At 46.9% G+C, this 18,489-nt stretch overlaps 1 protein-coding gene across 1 annotated transcript; it reads left to right on the forward strand.

Moving 5' to 3' along the window:
- Nucleotides 1–9,423: 9,423 nt before the first annotated feature.
- Nucleotides 9,424–9,974, forward strand: LOC101527130 (large ribosomal subunit protein uL15-like). Its single transcript, XM_058679994.1, has one exon. It carries the CDS (start codon nucleotides 9,424–9,426, stop codon nucleotides 9,940–9,942), a length of 519 nt encoding a protein of 172 aa, XP_058535977.1. The 3' UTR covers nucleotides 9,943–9,974.
- The last annotated feature ends 8,515 nt before the right edge of the window (nucleotides 9,975–18,489 follow it).

Raw genomic sequence — 18,489 nt, forward strand, 5'->3', positions numbered from 1 at the left:
GTCCAGCTCCCCAGATTTCAGGATTATATTACCTTTATTTCTTTGCAACAGAAAGCTACCTCTGGGGGTTACTTCCAAACTCATGGTGATCCCCTATTTTCTAGAAACAGACCTGAGCACATCGGGTTGATTTGGTTAAGCTTGAAGTTCTGAGAATGTGGGTATCAGCCAGGGTATGGAATGGCACACCCTGGGAGGTAGCAGGTGATGGCACAAATACGGGAGACCTAGGCTGAGTTTCCACTTCCCCCTTTTTTTTAAAAAAAAAAATTTATTTTTATTGGAAAGCTGGATATACAGAGAGGAGGAGAGACAGAGAGGAAGATCTTCCGTCCGATGATTCACTCCCCAAGTGAGCCGCAACGGGCCGGTGTGCGCCGATCCGAAGCCGGGACCAGGAACCTCTTCCGGGTCTCCCACGCGGGTGCAGGGTCCCAAAGCTTTGGGCCGTCCTCGACTGCTTTCCACTTCCCCTTTTAACCTGGTCCAACTCTAATGGCTGTGGGGGCCCTCTGCACAGAGAACCAACAGATGGGATCTCTCTGCCTCTCAGATAACTTAAAAAAATTAAACGAAGCAAGTGCTCTAAATGAAGATGTAGTCCAGAGAAAGAGAATAACAATGGAGAATTCACTTACATATGGAAGCTCAGGGAATGCATCTCTGAGTAAGATTTTCAATATTAAATTTCACTAGAGAACTTTTTATATGTATTAGACTGGAGGGGAGAAATTACAGCTAAGCTTTTCTGCAGTCCTTAGGCTACCACCCGTGAGGGGAAACTAAAAAGTAAAACTCCAATGTTATATGGAAAACAAGATGAATGCTAATCTAGCACAAAGCAAGTATTTACAAATCCAACAGTGAACAAAGAAGTTACAGGTGTTGCTACTCTGAGATGCTTCAGTCTTAGGTGAATTTGTTTTTGGATGGAAGGCAAGACATGTTTGGAAAGTTTTGTTGACACCTGTTCTTAAAATTCAGAACTCCTCCACTGTAAGTGGCTTGAATGGAGCGTGTGTACACCAGGACTGGAGAGCTCTGCCAAGAGGCATACATGGTACAAGTACAGCAGGTGCCAGGGGAACTTGGCATGAAGGATGAGTTTGAGGAGACAGAGTTGTGTATTGAAATTACTTTTATGGGGATTTAAAAATTGTTAAATGGATCATAAATATCTGAAGGCACTTCAAAAGTGTGTGGGGGAAATGGAGTTAAAAATTAGTTTGGTGGGCCTGGCGGCGTGGCCTAGCGGCTAAAGTCCTCGCCTTGAACACCCCGGGATCCCATATGGGCGCCGGTTCTAATCCCAGAAGCTCCACTTCCCATCCAGCTTCCTGCTTGTGGCCTGGGAAAGCAGTCGAGGACGGCCTAATGCTTTGGGACCCTGCACCCGCGTGGGAGACCTGGAAGAGGTTCCTGGTTCCCGGCTTTGGATCGGCGTGCATCGGTCTGTTGCGGCTCACTTGGGGAGTGAATCATCGGATGGAAGATCTTCCTCCCTGTCTCTCCTCCTCTCTGTATATCTGACTTTGTAATAAAAAAGTAAATCTTTAAAAAAAAAAATTAGTTTGGTGCACAAAAGTTTTGAAATCCATGCATAGTTTTTTGAAATGCATATCTTGGGCCTGGCGCGGTGGCCTAGCAGCTACAGTCCTTGCCTTGAACACTCGGGATCCCATATGGGCACCGGTTCTAATCCCGGCAGCTCCACTTCCCATCCAGCTCCCTGCCTGTAGCCTGGGAAAGCAGTCAAGGATGGCCCAAAGCCTTGGGACCCTGCACCCGTTTGGGAGACCTGGAAGAAGCTCCTGGCTTCGGATCAGCGCAGCACCGGCTGTTGCGGCCACTTGGGGAGTGAATCATTGGATGGAAGATCTTCCTCTCTGTATATCTGCCTTTCCCGTAAAAAAAATTTATGTATTTTCATTACAATGTATATCTGCCTCTCCAATAAAAAAAGATTTATGTATTTTCATTATAATGTCAGATATACAGGGTTCCTGCTAGGGCCCCTGGGAAAGCAGCAGATGATGGTCCAAGTGCTTGGGTCCCTGACATTTATGTGGGAGACTTGGAAGGAGCTCTGGGTTCCTTCCACCTTTAGCCTGGCCCAGACCTGACTTTCATAGCTATTTTGGGAAGTGGACCAATGGATGGAAAAATCTTTCACCTTTCCCTGTCAGTCTGCTTTTCAAATACATACATACATTATATGCATGCATATATATTCCTATTTTAAAAATGTGACTTTGGTGGGTCAGCACATTGGCTCAACTGGCTAATCCTCCACCTCCAAATGTAGCATCCCATATGGGTGCTGGTTTGTGTCCTGGCTGCTTTACTTCCTATGGAGCTCCATGCTTGTGACCTGGGAAAGCAGTCAAGGACAGCCCATGTCCCTGGCACCCTGCACCTGTATGGGAGGCCCAGAAGAAACTCCTGGTTCCTAACTTTGGATCAGCTTAGCTCTGGTTGTTGAGGCCACTTGGGGAGTTTTTCAGCAAATGAAAGATCTTTCTCTCTGTAAATCTGACTTTACAAGAAAAATAAATAAATCTTTTTCAATAAATAAATTCTGGAGTGAAGGCAGATTAGCCAGGTGAACCACTGTGCCAGCTTCCTAATTTGGTTTTAATCCTAGACCAACCATTTACTTACTGACTGCTGACCTTGCACATGCTGTGTAATTTCCCCATGCCTCAGCTGCATACCTGGAAAATGCAGATCCTGGCAGGGCCTGCTTCCCTGACAGGTAAGGGTGCATAATCTTCATGTATTGCTCAGTATGTTAACAGGCCTGTGTACTGTGCTCATGGGTAGAGCGCCATACATGTTAGCTGCTACTTGTAGAGTGCTCTAACAAGCACTCTTAGCAGAAATTTTTCTACAAGTACTCAGGACATTCATTCTTTCTCCCTCAGTCACGTTTTGAACAGCTTGTTTCTGGCACTTGAAACTCTGATTTCTATCACTCTCACCTCTCCTGACTCCACGGAACCCAGAGCTGGTCACTGATTCTTCCTTTTACCTAGCCTCTGCTGCAATGTCAATCACTAACCTTAAAAGCATGTGACCTATCAGACCCAGCACAGTAGCTTAGTAGTGGCTAAAGTCCTCGCCTTGCACGCACCAGGATCCCATGTGGGCGCCAGTTCTAACTCTGGCAGCTCTGCTTTCCATCCAGCTCCGTGCTTGTGGCCTAGGAAAGCAGTCGAGGATGGCCCAAAGCCTTAGGACCCTGCACCCATGTGGGAGGCCCGGTGGAAGAAGCTCTTGGCTCGTGGCTTTGGATTGGCAAAGCTCTGGCCATTGCAACGGCCACTTGGAAAGTGAACCAGCGTATGGAAGATTTTCCTCTCAATCTCTCCTCCTCTCTGTATATCTGACTTTATAATGAAAAAGAAAATTTTTAAAAAAATGTGACCTATCCAAAGAAATTTGTGCTAAAGGAGAAACCTCAAAAACCCAAAGAACCTGTGAAGTCCAGTACTCAGGTACAGTAGTTCACTGGTGCTTGATGCCTGCATCCCTTGTTGGAGTACCTGGGTTCAAGACTGGCTCCACTTCCCCCTCTAGCCTCCTGCACGTAGCAGGTGATGGTCATGTATTGGTGACATCTATATATCTATATAAATATATATAATTTATATATAGATATAAAAATTCAGTGAGTCCTGAAAGCCTAGTTCATTTAACAGAGTTCATTCTCCACAAAGATTTTGAAAATCATTCATACATACTTACTAGAAATCATAACCCTCTATGTGCCTTTTTCTCCTAAGTAATAGTACTCGCCATTCTTTCATGCTTTTTTGTTGTCTGAAATATTTTAATGATTTTATTGCAATGGAATGCTGAATTGAACTGGTACTTTATAGTGAGATAATTAACAAATATGCACTGGATACTTAAACGTTTTCTGTAGTTATTTCAGAAGTGACCGTAATGCTGGGAAACTGTAGGAAGTAAGGCAGTTCTTCAAAAACGCAGCCTTTGGGGCTTTTATAAAGGTGCTACGGCTTTGAGTTCTATATCCTAAGATAAACATTGAAACCCGAGGATTCAGAGGACAGTAAACAAGGCATTGAGTAACAGGAATTGGAATTTTTTAACCTGAAGAAGAAAAAGCTATAGTGATGGCTACATTTATGCTAATTTATATAACTTTTTAAAAAATTATAGCATTTGTATTCATCATTGTTGTGTACATCTCTTCTTCTCTTCTAGTCTGAGACCTCCTGGAGAGAATTATCTTGCTCATCTAGTCAACCCCCGACCTTGCCGTTCCAAGGGCAAGTGTGCTTGAACTGAAATTGAGCATAATTACGACATTGCAAAAAAAAAACAAAAAAAGCAGTGATGGGCGTTGTGCTAATTTTTATAAACTTTTAAAGGAATTGAGAGCCAGGTGATTGTGAATTTGTCAGCTACTGTTTGTTTCCTATTCCGAAGAAGAATTGAAGGGCTTCCCCTACTATCTTACTGTAGTATACCAGGGCTTTGTGTATAATATTACTGCAGTGTAAACATGATGGTGTTGAAATTATGACCCACTTGCCAATTTGAAGTGTATGCAATGGTAACTAAATGCTTCTGTATTTGCACAGGTTTGTTTGCTCACTGGATAAGCATAGTTGGAAGTGTTTCATTTAAGTGTGTGATGATCTGACAATCTTGTGGTACAGCTAAGGGGCACATTTTCTAGCATACTCATCCAGGTCAGTGTTTCTGGATTTTTAAACACTAAATAGCTGGGAGATAAAGCTGTAGAATCTCTACAGAAAAAAATTAAGAATGGTAGCACCTGTGGCCTACAGAGAATGAAGGTGTTCAAATTATGTTTTTGCAAGCTTTGAGGGGTCCCTGTACACTTTTAGCTTCTCCAGTAGCAAAGATCATTACAAACCTCGAGGTCTTTTTTTAACTCATAACTTCTCCCATTGGTTGGCACAATATTTTAATTGGCGTGAGACTTGCTAAACTAGATTTGATTTTGGTGAGGGTTGGTAGCGGCTGTAAAAGGGCTCTTATCTAGTCATCTCCAGTTAATATACAAGCATCCTATCTTGTCTCCTTATTTGTTGTCCAGGAAGGGAAGTAGAGAAACAAGTTCAAAAACTCTTATTTTCCCTACAAAATCAACTAGTTTGGAGATGTGAGACCCAGTGACTTTTTTGTCAATAATGTCTGTCTTATTTCAACACAGAAATACAAGTGTTACCGTGGGCTGAACATAGTGGCTAAATATAGCAGCACCTAATAAATCTTAGATATGCATTTTAAAAAAAAGAAACAAGTGTCTTAGTATAAGAATTCAAAGTGGGCCCGGCGCGGTGGCCTAGTGGCTAAAGTCCTCACCTTGAACGTGCCTCGGATCCCATAAAGGTGCCAGTTCTAATCCCGCAGCTCCACTTCCCATCCAGCTCCTGGCTTGTGACCTGGGAAAGCAGTCAAGGATGGCCCAAAGCCTTGGGACCCTGTACCCGCGTGGGAGATCTAGAAGAAGTTCCTGGCTCCTGCCTTCGGATTGGCGCAGCAGCGGCCATCGTGATCACTTGGGGAGTGAATCATCGGATGGAAGATATACCTCTGTCTCTCCTCCTCTCTGTATATCTGACTTTGTAATAAGAATAAATAAATCTTAAAAAAATAATTCAAAGTAAAGGGGCAGAAAACAAGAAATTTGATTTCAAGATGAAAAGAGAAGAATCAACATGAAAGAAAAATCAGTTACTGAGTTGTATATTCTGTTGCCTTTTAAAAACTGTAATAAGATAGTCATGCAGTTCCTGAGTTAAGTTGGTGAACAGAGCTAACTACATTCCATGTTCACAGTGCCACCTTCCGGCAAGAAAAGCGCTCATTGTAGTTTAGTGTAAATGCATTCTTATTGGAGCGGGCTGGGTCTAGCACCTTCAAGATGAGGCAGTGTTTTAGTTTAACTGATATGAAAATGCTTACGTTGGTAAGTTCTGGCATGGTTATGTTTAACACAGCACACCAATCAGTAAACCTTTGAATTTAAAAAAGATATATTTTAGGTTTTAAATTGATTCACAGTAATAATATACATTATGGGGTACAGTGTGACACTTTTCTTAAGTTTCATTTTTTTAAAAGGTGATAACCAGAGACAGAGAGGCAAGAGTCTTCCATTTGAGTTCATCTTCCAAGTAGCTGTTTCAGTTAGATCTGGGCTAGGCTGAAGCCAGCACTCTAGAACTCCATTCTGGCCTCCCACATGAGTGGCAGGCAGGGTTCAAGTACTTGAATAATCTGCTGCTGCCTTCCCAGGTACATCGGCAGGAAGCTGAATGGGAGGCAGACTAGCCAGGACTTGAATGGGCACTCCACGATGGGATCCTGGCTTGCCAGTAGCAACTTAATCTGCTTTGCTATAATACAGGATTCCTGAAACGGATTATTAAAAAATGAGTAGAAATAAAATGTTGGAGGAGGCATATGGCCTAGTGCTAAGGTTGGTTAAGATGTCTGTGTCCTGGGACCTGGTGCAATGGCCTGGTGGCTAAGTCCTCGCCTTGCTTGTGCCAGGATCCCATAGATGCTGGCTTGTGTCCTGGCAGCTCCACTTCCCATCCAGCTCCCTGCTTGTGACCTGGGAAAGCAGTCAAGGACAGCCCAAAGCCTTGCGACCTTGCACCTGCATGGGAGATCTGGAAGAAGCTCCTGGCTCCTGGCTTTGGATCAGCTCAGCTCCAGCTGTTGTGGCCACTTGGGGAGTGAGCTAGCATATGGAAGATCTTTCTCTCTGTCTTTCCTTCTCTTTGTAAAAAAATCTGCCTTTCTATAAAATCAAAAAATCTTTTTTTTTAAAGATTATTTTATTACAAAGTCAGATATACAGAGAGGAGGAGAGACAGAGAGGAAGATCTTCCATCCGATGATTCACTCCCCAAGTGAGCCGCAATGGCCGGTGCACGCCGATCTGAAGCCGGGAACCAGGAACCTCTTCCAGGTCTCCCACGCGGGTGCAGGGTCCCAAAGCATTGGGCCGTCCTCGACTGCCTTCCCAGGCCATAAGCAGGGAGCTGGATGGGAAGTGGAGCTGCCGGGATTAGAACCGGCGCCCATATGGGATCCTGGTGCGTTCAAGGCGAGGACTTTAGCTGCCAGGCCACGCCGCCAGGCCCGAAAATTAATAAATCTTAAAAAAAAAAAAAAGATATCTGTGTCCTATATTGAAATACCTGGGTTCTGTACCTTGCTTTGTCTCCGTCTCTCTCTTTCTCTCTCTGCCTCTCACATTATTAAAAAAAAAAAAGTACTTAAGAAAGGAAATAACGGGCTGGCCCATGGCAGGGGTAAGCTGCCACCTGTGACACTGACAGCCCCTATGTGCACTGATTGTGTCCTGGTTACTGGATGTCTGATTCAGCTACCTGCTGATAGGCCTAGGAATGCAGAAGAAAAAGGTCAGAGTACTTGGGCTTTTGCACTCACTTGGAAGAGCTGGATCAAGCTCCTGGGAATGAGGTGTCAAGAACAAATCCTAAATTCTTTTAAGAAAATCTTTTTTTCAAAAAGAAAAACTTTATATATATATATATATATATATATATATATATATATGTATATATATGTTTATTTGAAAGACTGACTGGGCAGGAAAGGGGTGGGAGAGAAAGCCTTCACCCCCTGGTTTATTTCCCAAATGGCTGCAATGGCTAGGGCTGAGATAGGCTAAAGGCACAAGGTGAGAAGTCTAGTCAGGTCTCCCCCAGGGGTGGTGGGCACCTGGACCCAAGTACCTGGGCCATCTTTCTCTGTTTTGTCGGAAGCATTAGCTGAAAACTGGATTGGAAGTGGAGCAGACAGGACTTGAACTGGCGCTCTGACATAGGATGTTGCCATGACAAGTGGTGGCTTAGCAACTGAGTTGCATCCTCACCCCAGAACCCTCCATTTCTGTCTAGTGGAACTAGGCAGACAATGGCACAGTCACAGAATTACTGACTATTGGAAGAAGCCAAGTTTGGAATAAGATTATGAAGTCAGTTCGGATGGTAGGTTGAGGTGTCCCAGGAAGCATCCTGGTCTGGATGGGGAATAGGACGTGACATCATGGACCAGGTTACAGGGTTAGAGGACGCCCTCCAGTGGTGGCCTGGAGCTGGCTGGAAGGATCTCAGCAGCCCCTCCTGCTGCCTTCTTCCTAACTGCTTTCAGTGGTGCTGTGCTGGTAGCTTGAAATTAGCCATGGTGGAGTGTTTGCAACGCAGAAACTGACTCAAATCAGATCTCCCTTTGCCCCCAAACTGACTCCCAAGTCTGATTTGCCAAACTTCCACTGACAGAGTTTAAACATTTTAACAGTTTAATAAGAATGAGCTAATGGCAATTATTGAGGACACAACCATCTACCTCGTGGATGCCTCCTGATTTAGTATATACCTATTTCAACAACTGTGTTGGAAGCTTAGACTTCACTCATATAATATTGATTGAGCAACTGCCATGTGACAGGTGCTCTACTCTATGCAGGCTCTGAACTGTCTTGTGGACAGATGCTTTATAAAGACACATTTATTATCCAAATATTGTTGTTAGTCATTTAAGTCTCATAACTTCATTTCCAAGAAAGAAATTTATACTTTCAGAAATTTTATATTTTCCCTCTTGGTCTTCACCCTAATTGTATGATAATAATGACCTCATTTGACAGTTGAAGGGATAAAAAAAAAAAAGCTACATTCCCAGTTACACAGCCAGAAGTAGCAGGCCCAGAACTTTACTTTCCATTATGACATTTAACTCCTACATTTCTTTTTTTTTTTTTTTTATAATTTATTTTATTGTGTTGTTGTTGACAATCTTTACATAGTTAATTACAGTTAAAGAAAGAAAAAGAAAAAAAAAGGTTCAGGGGGATAGGGAAGTGGGTAATACTATTATGTCCATATTGTTTCCATCTTGTATCTGAGGTAAAGGGGGATATTGAGGGAGAAGCCCCACCCGGAACTCCTACATTTCTTAAAACTGAGTTTATCACATTCCAAGCATAGCTGCATTAAGCTCTTTTGTGACTTTAATTTTGGTGCATGATTTGAGAAAAGTCTTAATTTACAAAGCACCAATCAAGTTCAAAGCTTACTCTGGGCAAAATACTGAGCCAATCTCTGAAGAGGATTCAAAGATGAAAAAGTCAAGAACCTTGTGTAGCTGGAGCGGATCTACATAGTGGATAACGTATATAAAATATGGAGCCAAACACCAACCACAAGTCTGTGTTATAGGAACACAGGGGAAAAAAAAGATTCTAATTAATGTGATTTGCAAAGGCAGTTTGGAAAAGGTAACCTGGTGTTTGAATGGTACAGTTTTGCTCGAGGATAGGAACAAGACAATCCCAGAATAATGCAGCCTAGCACAGGCTTGACAGGAGAGGAGTGATGGACAGCCATGACATCAGAAAGGGAGGTGATGCAAGCAGGGCAGAGCCTCTGTCCTGGTGGCTTTCCTCTCGGCAGCCGTGTGCCATCCAGACTGAGGAAGACACAGAAACTGTGCGGCCACGTGAGCCCTGGCCATGACCGCATCGCCAAGTACTGGAAGCACCCGGGAGGCCAGAAAGATGCTGGTGGCATGCATCACCGCGGGATCAACTTCCACAAATATCACTCAGGTTACTTGGGGAAAGTTGGTATAAGGCATTACCACTTGAACCGGAACCAGAGCTTCTGCCCAACTGTCAACCTGGATAGGCTGTGGACGCTGGTCAGTGAGCAGACCTGGGTGAACGCTGCCAAGAACAAAACGAGAGCTGCCCCCATCATTGATGTGGTGAGGTTGGGCTACTATAAAGTTCTAGGAACAGGAAAGCTCTCAAAGCTCCCAGTCATTGTCACAGCCAAATTCTTCCGTAGAAAAGCTGAAGAGAAGATTAAGGACATTGGGGGAGCCTGTGTCCTGGTGGCTTGAAGCCACTGTTCATTAAAGTGCTTCTCTGCTGACCAATCAATCAGAGAGAAATGACAGGGCCCAGGAGCTTGTAATTTAAATCTCTGTATAAAAAAGGTCCTTCCAGAGATTTTTTGGGCAGAAATATGATCAGCTTAAGGTAATAGTTACAGATACATAAGCTTCAATACTAGATCTCATTGCTTTGCATAGCGTGTGACACTTGCTGGGTCCAAGTGTGAATATGTTGAATACACAGACAGGAGAGGGCACAGCCTGGAGGTGATCTCATCAGCTTGGCTGCTGTTATCATTCCAGAAAAGGGAGATGTGGTCATCATTGCCCAGGGGAGAAAGGACTGCTGTTGGCAGCTGTCTTTGGGCACGAGGGAAAGGCAGAGAGTTAAAGAAGGCTGACTGCTCCATGGCATTGGCACCTGGTCTACCTCAGTGTGGCGGGACCACGAAGGATAGCTTGGTTCTTGTCTCACACTGAAGAACTTCGCCACGGGCAGGGACAGTGAGCAAAGTGGAGACTGATTGAAAGTGAGAAAGCTCCCAATCAAGGGAGGAGCTGCCAGTTACTACAGGGGGGAGGGAAGCCTGTCCTTTTTGTGTACCAAGTTGCTTTCCGCTGATTGGCCCCTTTCTAGAAACCAGACCTATTTACCTAACCAGGGGAAGAGCACAATAACAAATCAGAAGCCAAGGAATATAGTCATGCCTAGCCTGATTACTTAAAATTCAGTGCGGGGCATGGCACGATGGTTCAATGGCTAAATCCTCACCTTGCAAGCCCTGAGATCCCATGTCTGTATCCTGGCTGCTCTACTTCCCATCCAGCTCCCTGCCTGCAACCTGGGAAGGCGGTGGAGAATGACCCAAAGCCTTGGAACCCTGCATCTGCATGAGAGATTCAGAATAGCTCCTGCCTCCAGATCCTGGCAGCAAGATGGAGGATCTTTCTGTCTGCTTCTCTCTCTAAATCTGATCTGCCTTTCCAATAAAAATATTTTAAAAATTCACAAAGCAAAAAATGCAGCACAGTTAGCTGACCAAACTGCCTATTCGCCAAACCCTTTGCACCAGGAGGACAGGGTTGCTTGGGCAGAATGGGAACTAGGAAAGATTCCCAGTTCTGTTTTGGTTCATGCTGCCCATAAAGTGCTGGGAGAATATTCCTGAAGACAAAGTTTTCAAGCCTAGAGCACTCAGGAGCCTTTGAGGGCTGTATCGCCGTCATATGTCTTCTTTCATTCTATTCTGTCAGTATAGAGTTGGGCTTGTTTTCCTTACATTATCTTAATCTGGGGGGGGGGCACTACATTATCCGGATAATTCTCAAGTGCAAGAACGACCCTCAGGAGATTTTAGATATATATGTATATATGTGTGTATATATATGCCTGGGGTGATCCAACTTGGTTTTCAGGCTTTAAAACTGGGTAGACAAATAAGCCTAGGCAGTATTTATAATGGGAAAAAATAGTAAGCCATGTAAGCAGAAGCGAGGGAACTCTTTATTGCCTTCTTTTTCCAGGCGTGTACAACCTCGGCAAGTTAAATGTCCTGTAAGGGTCCAGATTCCCAAGCAGTCAATCACTCCCAGCTCCTGTCTGCGCTCCCTGACGCTGGGAACAGCGAACCCCAGATTTCCTGCCCTTCTTCCCGCTTCCCCACCCCCACCGGCGGGGCAGGTGTCCCGGGGACCAGGGACCGTTGAAGCCAGCACCAACCGTCCTTTGTGTCCAGTAGGCGCGCGCGGGGGCGGTCAGGGTTGGCGCGCGAGCGCAGGGGGCGCGCGAGTCGCGGCGGGCGCGGGAGTGGCGGCGGGGGCCACGGGCAGGGGCGGGAGGAGGCGCGCGGGCGGGCCCTTGGGGCGCGAGAACCGACGGACCGTTGGCGTTTGGGAGGGGTGGAGGGGTCATCTTTCTGCATTTCTGGAAAAACAGTTGAACCCAGTGAAGTGGAAAACGCCAGGTTGCCCAGCAGCAGGTGCAGCGAGCTCGCCTTGATGGTGGAAAGGCTGCTGGCGGATGCGTGGTGTGTATGTAAAAGCGTAAACAGAGGCCTGACGACTTCTAGGGGGAACAGAAATGTAAGAGAATGGCTTAGACCCTTACAGCCCCAGCTATCCCTCCTGGCCACCTCCTTGGGACTGAAATGGGCCTAGGAGTTGTCTTCTGGGCCTGTCTCATGGCCGCTCACCACCTCCTGTAAAATCCCTTTGAAGGATAGCAGATCACCCCCCAACGGACAGGGTCTTATTGTCCCTCAAGTTTCCCTGAAAAATGTGGGGGATACAATGCTTGATTCTTGTTTCCTTACCGCTCCCCTGCCCCTGAAACCATGATGCCAGAGTGATTTAATTATAATGACTACCTGGTGTTAGAAGGGTTTTCAGGATTTCGGACTTGGGGGAAAAAAAGTTGACAAATAGTACGAAGTATATACCCTCTCTTTCACCCACCTTCCCCCAATGTTAAGACTATTCAAAACTGTGTGGTGGTCTCTTAGTCTTCTTCAAGGCCATGCTGCTTTAGCGGCCAGTGTGATTCTACAAAGACAGTTTGGGTTTGTCTAGTGCATTTTAGGCAAGAATCCCACGGAAGCAAGGTTGGGTCGTGCTCATGGTATTGGTATTAGGAGGCATGCGCGTTTGAATGTCTCGTTAATGGTGATGTGCACTTGGGTCATTTGGTGAAGGTGGTTATTGCCAGATCTGACTGGTGGGAAGCTATGGTTTGCCTGTGTTTAATCAGAGAGGACGAGTATCTCTATCCTAGTCGTAGTAACTTAAGAACTAAAGACTCTTGGCTGTGGCAGTGGTGCCCTGGGTGGTTATCAAAAATGCTCCTCTGCCCGCTTTTATTGTTTTGATGGTAAATTTTAAGCTGAATATCTAAGCACACAATAACATTAAACAATTATTTGAAAAGTAGAGGGATAGAGAAAAGAGAGGGAGCGAGAGAGATCTTTTGTTTGTTGTTGGGCCTACCAAATCCCTCATGTGGGCCCTCCTGCTGCGTCCCAGGCACATGAGCAGGAAGCTGGATCAGAAATGGAAGGGATGCTATACACTTGAACCCAGGCATTGTGATGTAGGCACCTGCTGCGCCAAAATGGCAGCCTCCTCAATAACTTTCTAAAGGCAGATACTGACCTAATACTGTTCTGCTTTACACGAGACAGTCAGACACTGTTGAGATGCCGTGGAACCAGTGGCAAAAATGGAATTCAGAAATATTATATAAGTAACAGCATTTTAGATGATTCGTATTTTTAGTTACTATAAAAACACCAATTTGTATGGACTTTAACTTTCATTGATTTAATTCTGTGTACAAAATGGGTAAATGTTACATCTAAAAGTAGAACTAAGATAAAAAGTCATAGTGTTTGTGCTGTATTTTAGATTTTAGTTGGCATTTGCAAAGTTGACCGCCTGACAAGGCCTCTAAGCCTCATCCAATGATAGTTCACTTTATTTGACCTTACCGTTTGCTGAAGAGATTTTCTGGAAGCCGAAATGAATGCTCCTTTGCAGTGCAAGGTGCGTAGGTAGAATTCTTGTGGCTGAAACAGATATCTGCCAGCCATTTTGATGAATTCTGTTTGAAGATGTGTGTGGTATCCCTGAACCTTTGCCTGCGTGCATAGTACTGGCCTAAGGCTGGGCCTTAGTTTGACGCTGTCAGTATGAGGCAGAGCAGGGGTGAGTTTTCACATTTAAGAAAAAAAAAATCATTGCCTCTTTCGAGCCTCGGGTATCTACTAATTCTCCCCGGAAAAAAGGTATAAATCCATATCGCGTCTTAGAGCAACATGCGATCCGCGGTCATCCAGGGGGCGGCAATGAGGCCGCCAGACGGTTTGCCCAGGGCCATCTGGCGCGGCCGCCTCTCCTGGCACCTGCGCCGGCGGCCCAGCTGGCTCCGTCGGCGCCCCTTCTCCCCGATGTCCTGGGCCTGGGGCAGGTGCCGAGCCGAGGACCACCGCGACTGAGGACCGTTCCTGGCGAGCCCCTCCGAGGGGGTCGGGAACGGTTAGAGTGACAAAGCAAAGAACGTAAAGCTCCCAGGACCCGCGCCTCGGCGCGCCAAGCCACCGGCCTCCAGCGGCCGACCCGGCCCGCGGGGCTGACAGACGCGCCACAGGCCGCGGGCAAAGCTTGGCGCTCCCGGGCGCGCCTCAGCCGGGCAGCGGCGCCGGGACGAGCGCGCGCGCATGCGTGCGTGTCAGCGTGCCTGCGTGCGGGCCGAGGGGGCGGGGCCGTGAGCGTCGCCGGCGCCGGCTTCGCGTCGGGGAAGCCCTCCCGGGTGCTGACGTCACGGCCGCGCCGGCCAATGGCAGGCCGCGCGGGGGGATTCCCGCTCCGGCGGCCGCCGGGCTGGCTTTTTAAATGGATCCCCCGGGAGCGCTCGGTGGGAGCGGCGGGCCGGGCCGAGCCTCTGGGCCGAGCCGGGGGGCCCGGGAGCCGAGCCTCACGCTGCCTTGCCACCTGCGAACGTGTGATCTGTGTCCCTCCAGGAGTGTGGTGCGGGTCGGTGCTCGCCGGGACGCTCGCCCCCTGACGTGAGTGACCGCTGGGTCTCGAAGAAGAACCGCAAGCGCTGAGGAAGGCGGCGTTGGAGCTGCAGAGGGAAGCCCCGCGACGACGGCTCGTCCCTGGAGCGTCGGGGAGGTGGGCGCGGGGTCCCCGAGCCGGAGAGGCCACGCCGAGCCCTAGCCTAGTAACCACGCCTCGCGTCCCTCACTCTCCCCACTGTGTTAAAGCCACCGTGCTTTAACCCTAACTCAGATTTCTCTAGGTCTTTCTAGATAGTCTGTACAGTTTTCTGCAGATTGCGACCCTCGAGTTGAATGCGTAACTGCACTTTCAGAATGCAATGGTTACTGTCATCCTAGTGGAAGGAACTGATGTTTAAGTCCTTCACCCCTTTGACCACTTGAACATTCCTCCCTCCAGCTCCGTTGCAGCTCTGTCTCTTGCCTGCGCTCCATGCTGTGACTAACCTGTGCCTTCCTGGCAGCGACCAGGGTCAGGCAGGCAGTGCGTAGTTTGCTGGCTGCTGTGGGTCGAGTCAGCAGCCAGTGCTACCCTGCCACCTGCTTCTGGGTCATGTCCTCGCGTCGGTGTCCCGCGTGTGTGACGAGCTGGCAGTGTATTGTTAGCTGGTTGGATATGCGAGCGACACCAGCTAACATGCGGCTGCTATCTTATCGCATCCACGTTAACGTCGGAGGGCACTGGGCGCTGCAGTGTGGGCCTGTGTACTTCCTGCCGTAAAGCAGGGTGCCATTTAGCAGGAATTATTGTTACTGTTGCCGTAGTTACTCACTTATAGTACAACGGACAGCTTTATAATGGTGAAGAAAGTGGTTTAATTACCCTGACATTTCAATTATTATGTTTGAAGTCGTGGGTTGGTACCTATATTAAAGCATTTGTGACACTGTATGCATTTTTAAGTGTAAGCTTTAGAATGTAATGACAGTCTGGGATGAAAAATCTTAAATCTATGTGCAAATTTTCAATGAAGTCTGGTATTCTTTCACGGAACAGCAATTTCTTCTTTTTCTTAAAAAATTTATTTATTTTTATTGGAAAGTCAGATTTACAGAGGAGAGGCAGAGAGGAAGATCTTCCATCTGATGATTCACTCCCCTAGGGGCCACAACGGCTAGAGCTGAGCCAATCTGAAGTCAGGAACCAGGAATTTCCAACAGGTCTCTCAGACAGGTGCAGGGTCCCAAGGCTTTGGGCCGTCCTGTTGTGTTTTCCCAGGCCACAGGCAGGGACCTGGATGGGAAGTGGAGCAGCCAGAATACAAACAGGAGCCCGTATGAGAAGCTGGGGCGTGTTAGGTGAGGACTTTAACCACTAGGCTATTGCCCCAGACCCGGAGCAATAATTTCTTAATAAAGCATTAAAGTAGGTCTCTGTGACCATGTGTGCATGCTAGCTCAAGAGGGACTAGGGGTAATATTCTAGATGAGTCAGCATTTCACTTGAAATGTCAAGAAAATTGAGGAACTTTTTGGCGGCTGGTTGAATTAGTAGGGTTGCCTCAATTCTTCACTTTCTGCAAGATTGCATGCTCACAGAATGTTTGGGAGAGAGTATGAGCCTTAGCTGGCCAAGTGGGAAGGATGACTGTGTTTCACTGCTGCAGGGGCAGCTAGGCCTGGTCCCAGACCTTTGGCGCCCTCAAGTGGCCATTTGCAGCAAGTGGTGGAACTGGAGGTGTGGTTCCTAGATGAGATGTATTGAATTATACATTATCGGTAAAATAGTTTTTGTGCTTACCTTATTTAAACTTATTTTTAGAACATAGGTTAAACAGATTCCTGTAAATTCACTCTTGGGAATTTTCTTTCAAATTGATTCCTCCTTGTGTTGTGGCAAAGGGTTATTCCATTTTTACAGTCGTGTTAAAGTTCTCTTCTAGGTGAATGTTTTCATCCTGTTTATTTTTTAAGGTTAATTGTTACCGTGTAATTTTCTCAAGAGAGTCACTGGCCTGTTGCTAAAAATAAAAAAATTGTTCAATTTTGAATGCCTAGCCTTTGTGTTTCATTTTTTAAATTTGAAATTGAAAAGCAAGACCTAAAATGCCCGTGTTTGTCCTCAATGAACAGTGCACTCTCAAAGCTGTTTTTTTTTTTTTACAGTTTAATATTACTGATATGAGCAGGACGGAGGGGAGGAATGGAACGAGACAAGATGGAAGGAATCAATGGGTAAAAAGGAAAATGGAGAGAAAAATTCCCAAAGAAAACATTTCCATTGGTGTGAGGGCAAAGACAGGCATTGGGAAGTCGAGGCCCGAGCGGAGGGAAAGGGGTCGGTGGGTGAGGAGGGAGAGGGCTGCGGGCTTCCCGCCCAGGCTGCTTCCCGCAGGGCAGCCAGCACGCTGGCCTCGCTGGCCTCGCTGGCCTCGCTGGCCTCGCTGGCCTCGCTGGCCTCGCTGGCCTCGGGAAGGCGGCTGCTTCCAAGGCCTCGTCTCTTGCCGCCTTTACTCTCTGCCAGGTGGGCCTTCGTGGTTGGGCTGAAGAGGGGGAGGGAGAAGTGGAGGGAGTATGATGGGTTAGTTCCTGGGCATTAGTCTCTGGAGTTCTGTGATCCCACCAGAAAGGTGAAATCATCAAGCTGAGGACTGTGTGTCTGCAGAACATCCCCTCATGAGCTCCACCCACTTAAGCCATTTTTTTTAAAAAAGATTCAACCGTGAATGAACGTGACATTGTGTGTATGGACAACTCAACGCTCAGCCCATGAAAAGCAGTATTTTCATCACAGCATCTTTAAAGAAAATGAATGTAGAGAAAGTTTTGGCTTTTCTCTTTGGGATTTGACCATAATTTTTTTTTTTTTTTTCTTTTGAAAGCAACAGCCAGGACTGGGTCAGGCTGAAGCCCAGAGGCAGGAACTCTTCCCTGTGGTGCAGGCTCCCAGGACTTGGCCCACGTCCTGCTGCTGTCCCAGGCACATCAGTAGGGAGCTGAACCCAAAGCAAAGCAGCCGGGACTTGAACCAGCGCTCCTGTATAGGATACTCACTTTGCATGTGGGAGCTTCATCCGCTGAGCCAGGATGCCAGTCCCTGTATTTTTGCTTTTAGTTTTTACTGAAGTATCGTCCTGTTTGAGATTATCTGCAGGTAATTCAACGAGGTTGTTAGATTTTAGCGCAATTAGGCGCAGAGTATTATTATCACTGTCATAATGCAGAAGCTGTGTAGACTCCCACGTTTTTATATACATTTCCATAGTTGTTATATTAACACTAGTATATAATAATGTATGTAAAATTTTGGTTGTGGATTTTTCTCTCCAGGGATCCTGATGATCCCCTGGTTGGAGTCCCACCTTCCAGCTCTTTGGTGTGCTGGAGCTAGCAGTGATGTATGTGCGGACCAAGTATTCAAATTTCAGAAGCCTCGAGCTGATTAGAGCCCACTGGAAACTGGCCACGCAGGAACGATTACACCATGGAAACTGCCGTATGCTGTCGGGGTTCCTCGGAGTCTGCTGTTACTCATTTGCTGTATACGTGCCACAAGTTAGGACATAGCTATGTGCCTCAGACACACTGTGCTTGTTAAGCATGTTCGAAAACGAGGCACAGCGGTCGGGGCCTGGCTCAGGTGCATTTTTATGCTTATCCCAGGCCCGACGCTCTGGTCTGGCCGCCGTGAGCTGGAGTTACTAGGACATAGTCTCCAAACACCAGAGCTAAAATGCACTTGCTTCTGCCTCCTTTCCTGTCATGAAGGCAGCTGAATATCCTTGCACGTGACGCTCAGTAGTTCTCAATCACATCCCTTATCAGGCATCCCATGCCTCAGACACGTGATGTTGAGACCGATTCCAGAGGCAGCTTGTGCTCAGCGTGTGTGCTGGGAGGTGGGGGACAGTGGGGAACCCGGAGCAGACACATGAATCTCCACCTGCTTGCCTGCCCTGCACACCCAAAGGGCAAGGGAAAACCACTGTGAAATGGTCATTAGGGAGCCCCTTGTGGCCTGAGGCAGGCCAGCCCTCGCTGGGAGTGGGCCTTCACTGGA

Source organism: Ochotona princeps, chromosome 23 (assembly GCF_030435755.1).
Source record: "Ochotona princeps isolate mOchPri1 chromosome 23, mOchPri1.hap1, whole genome shotgun sequence".
NCBI lineage: Eukaryota > Metazoa > Chordata > Mammalia > Lagomorpha > Ochotonidae > Ochotona > Ochotona princeps.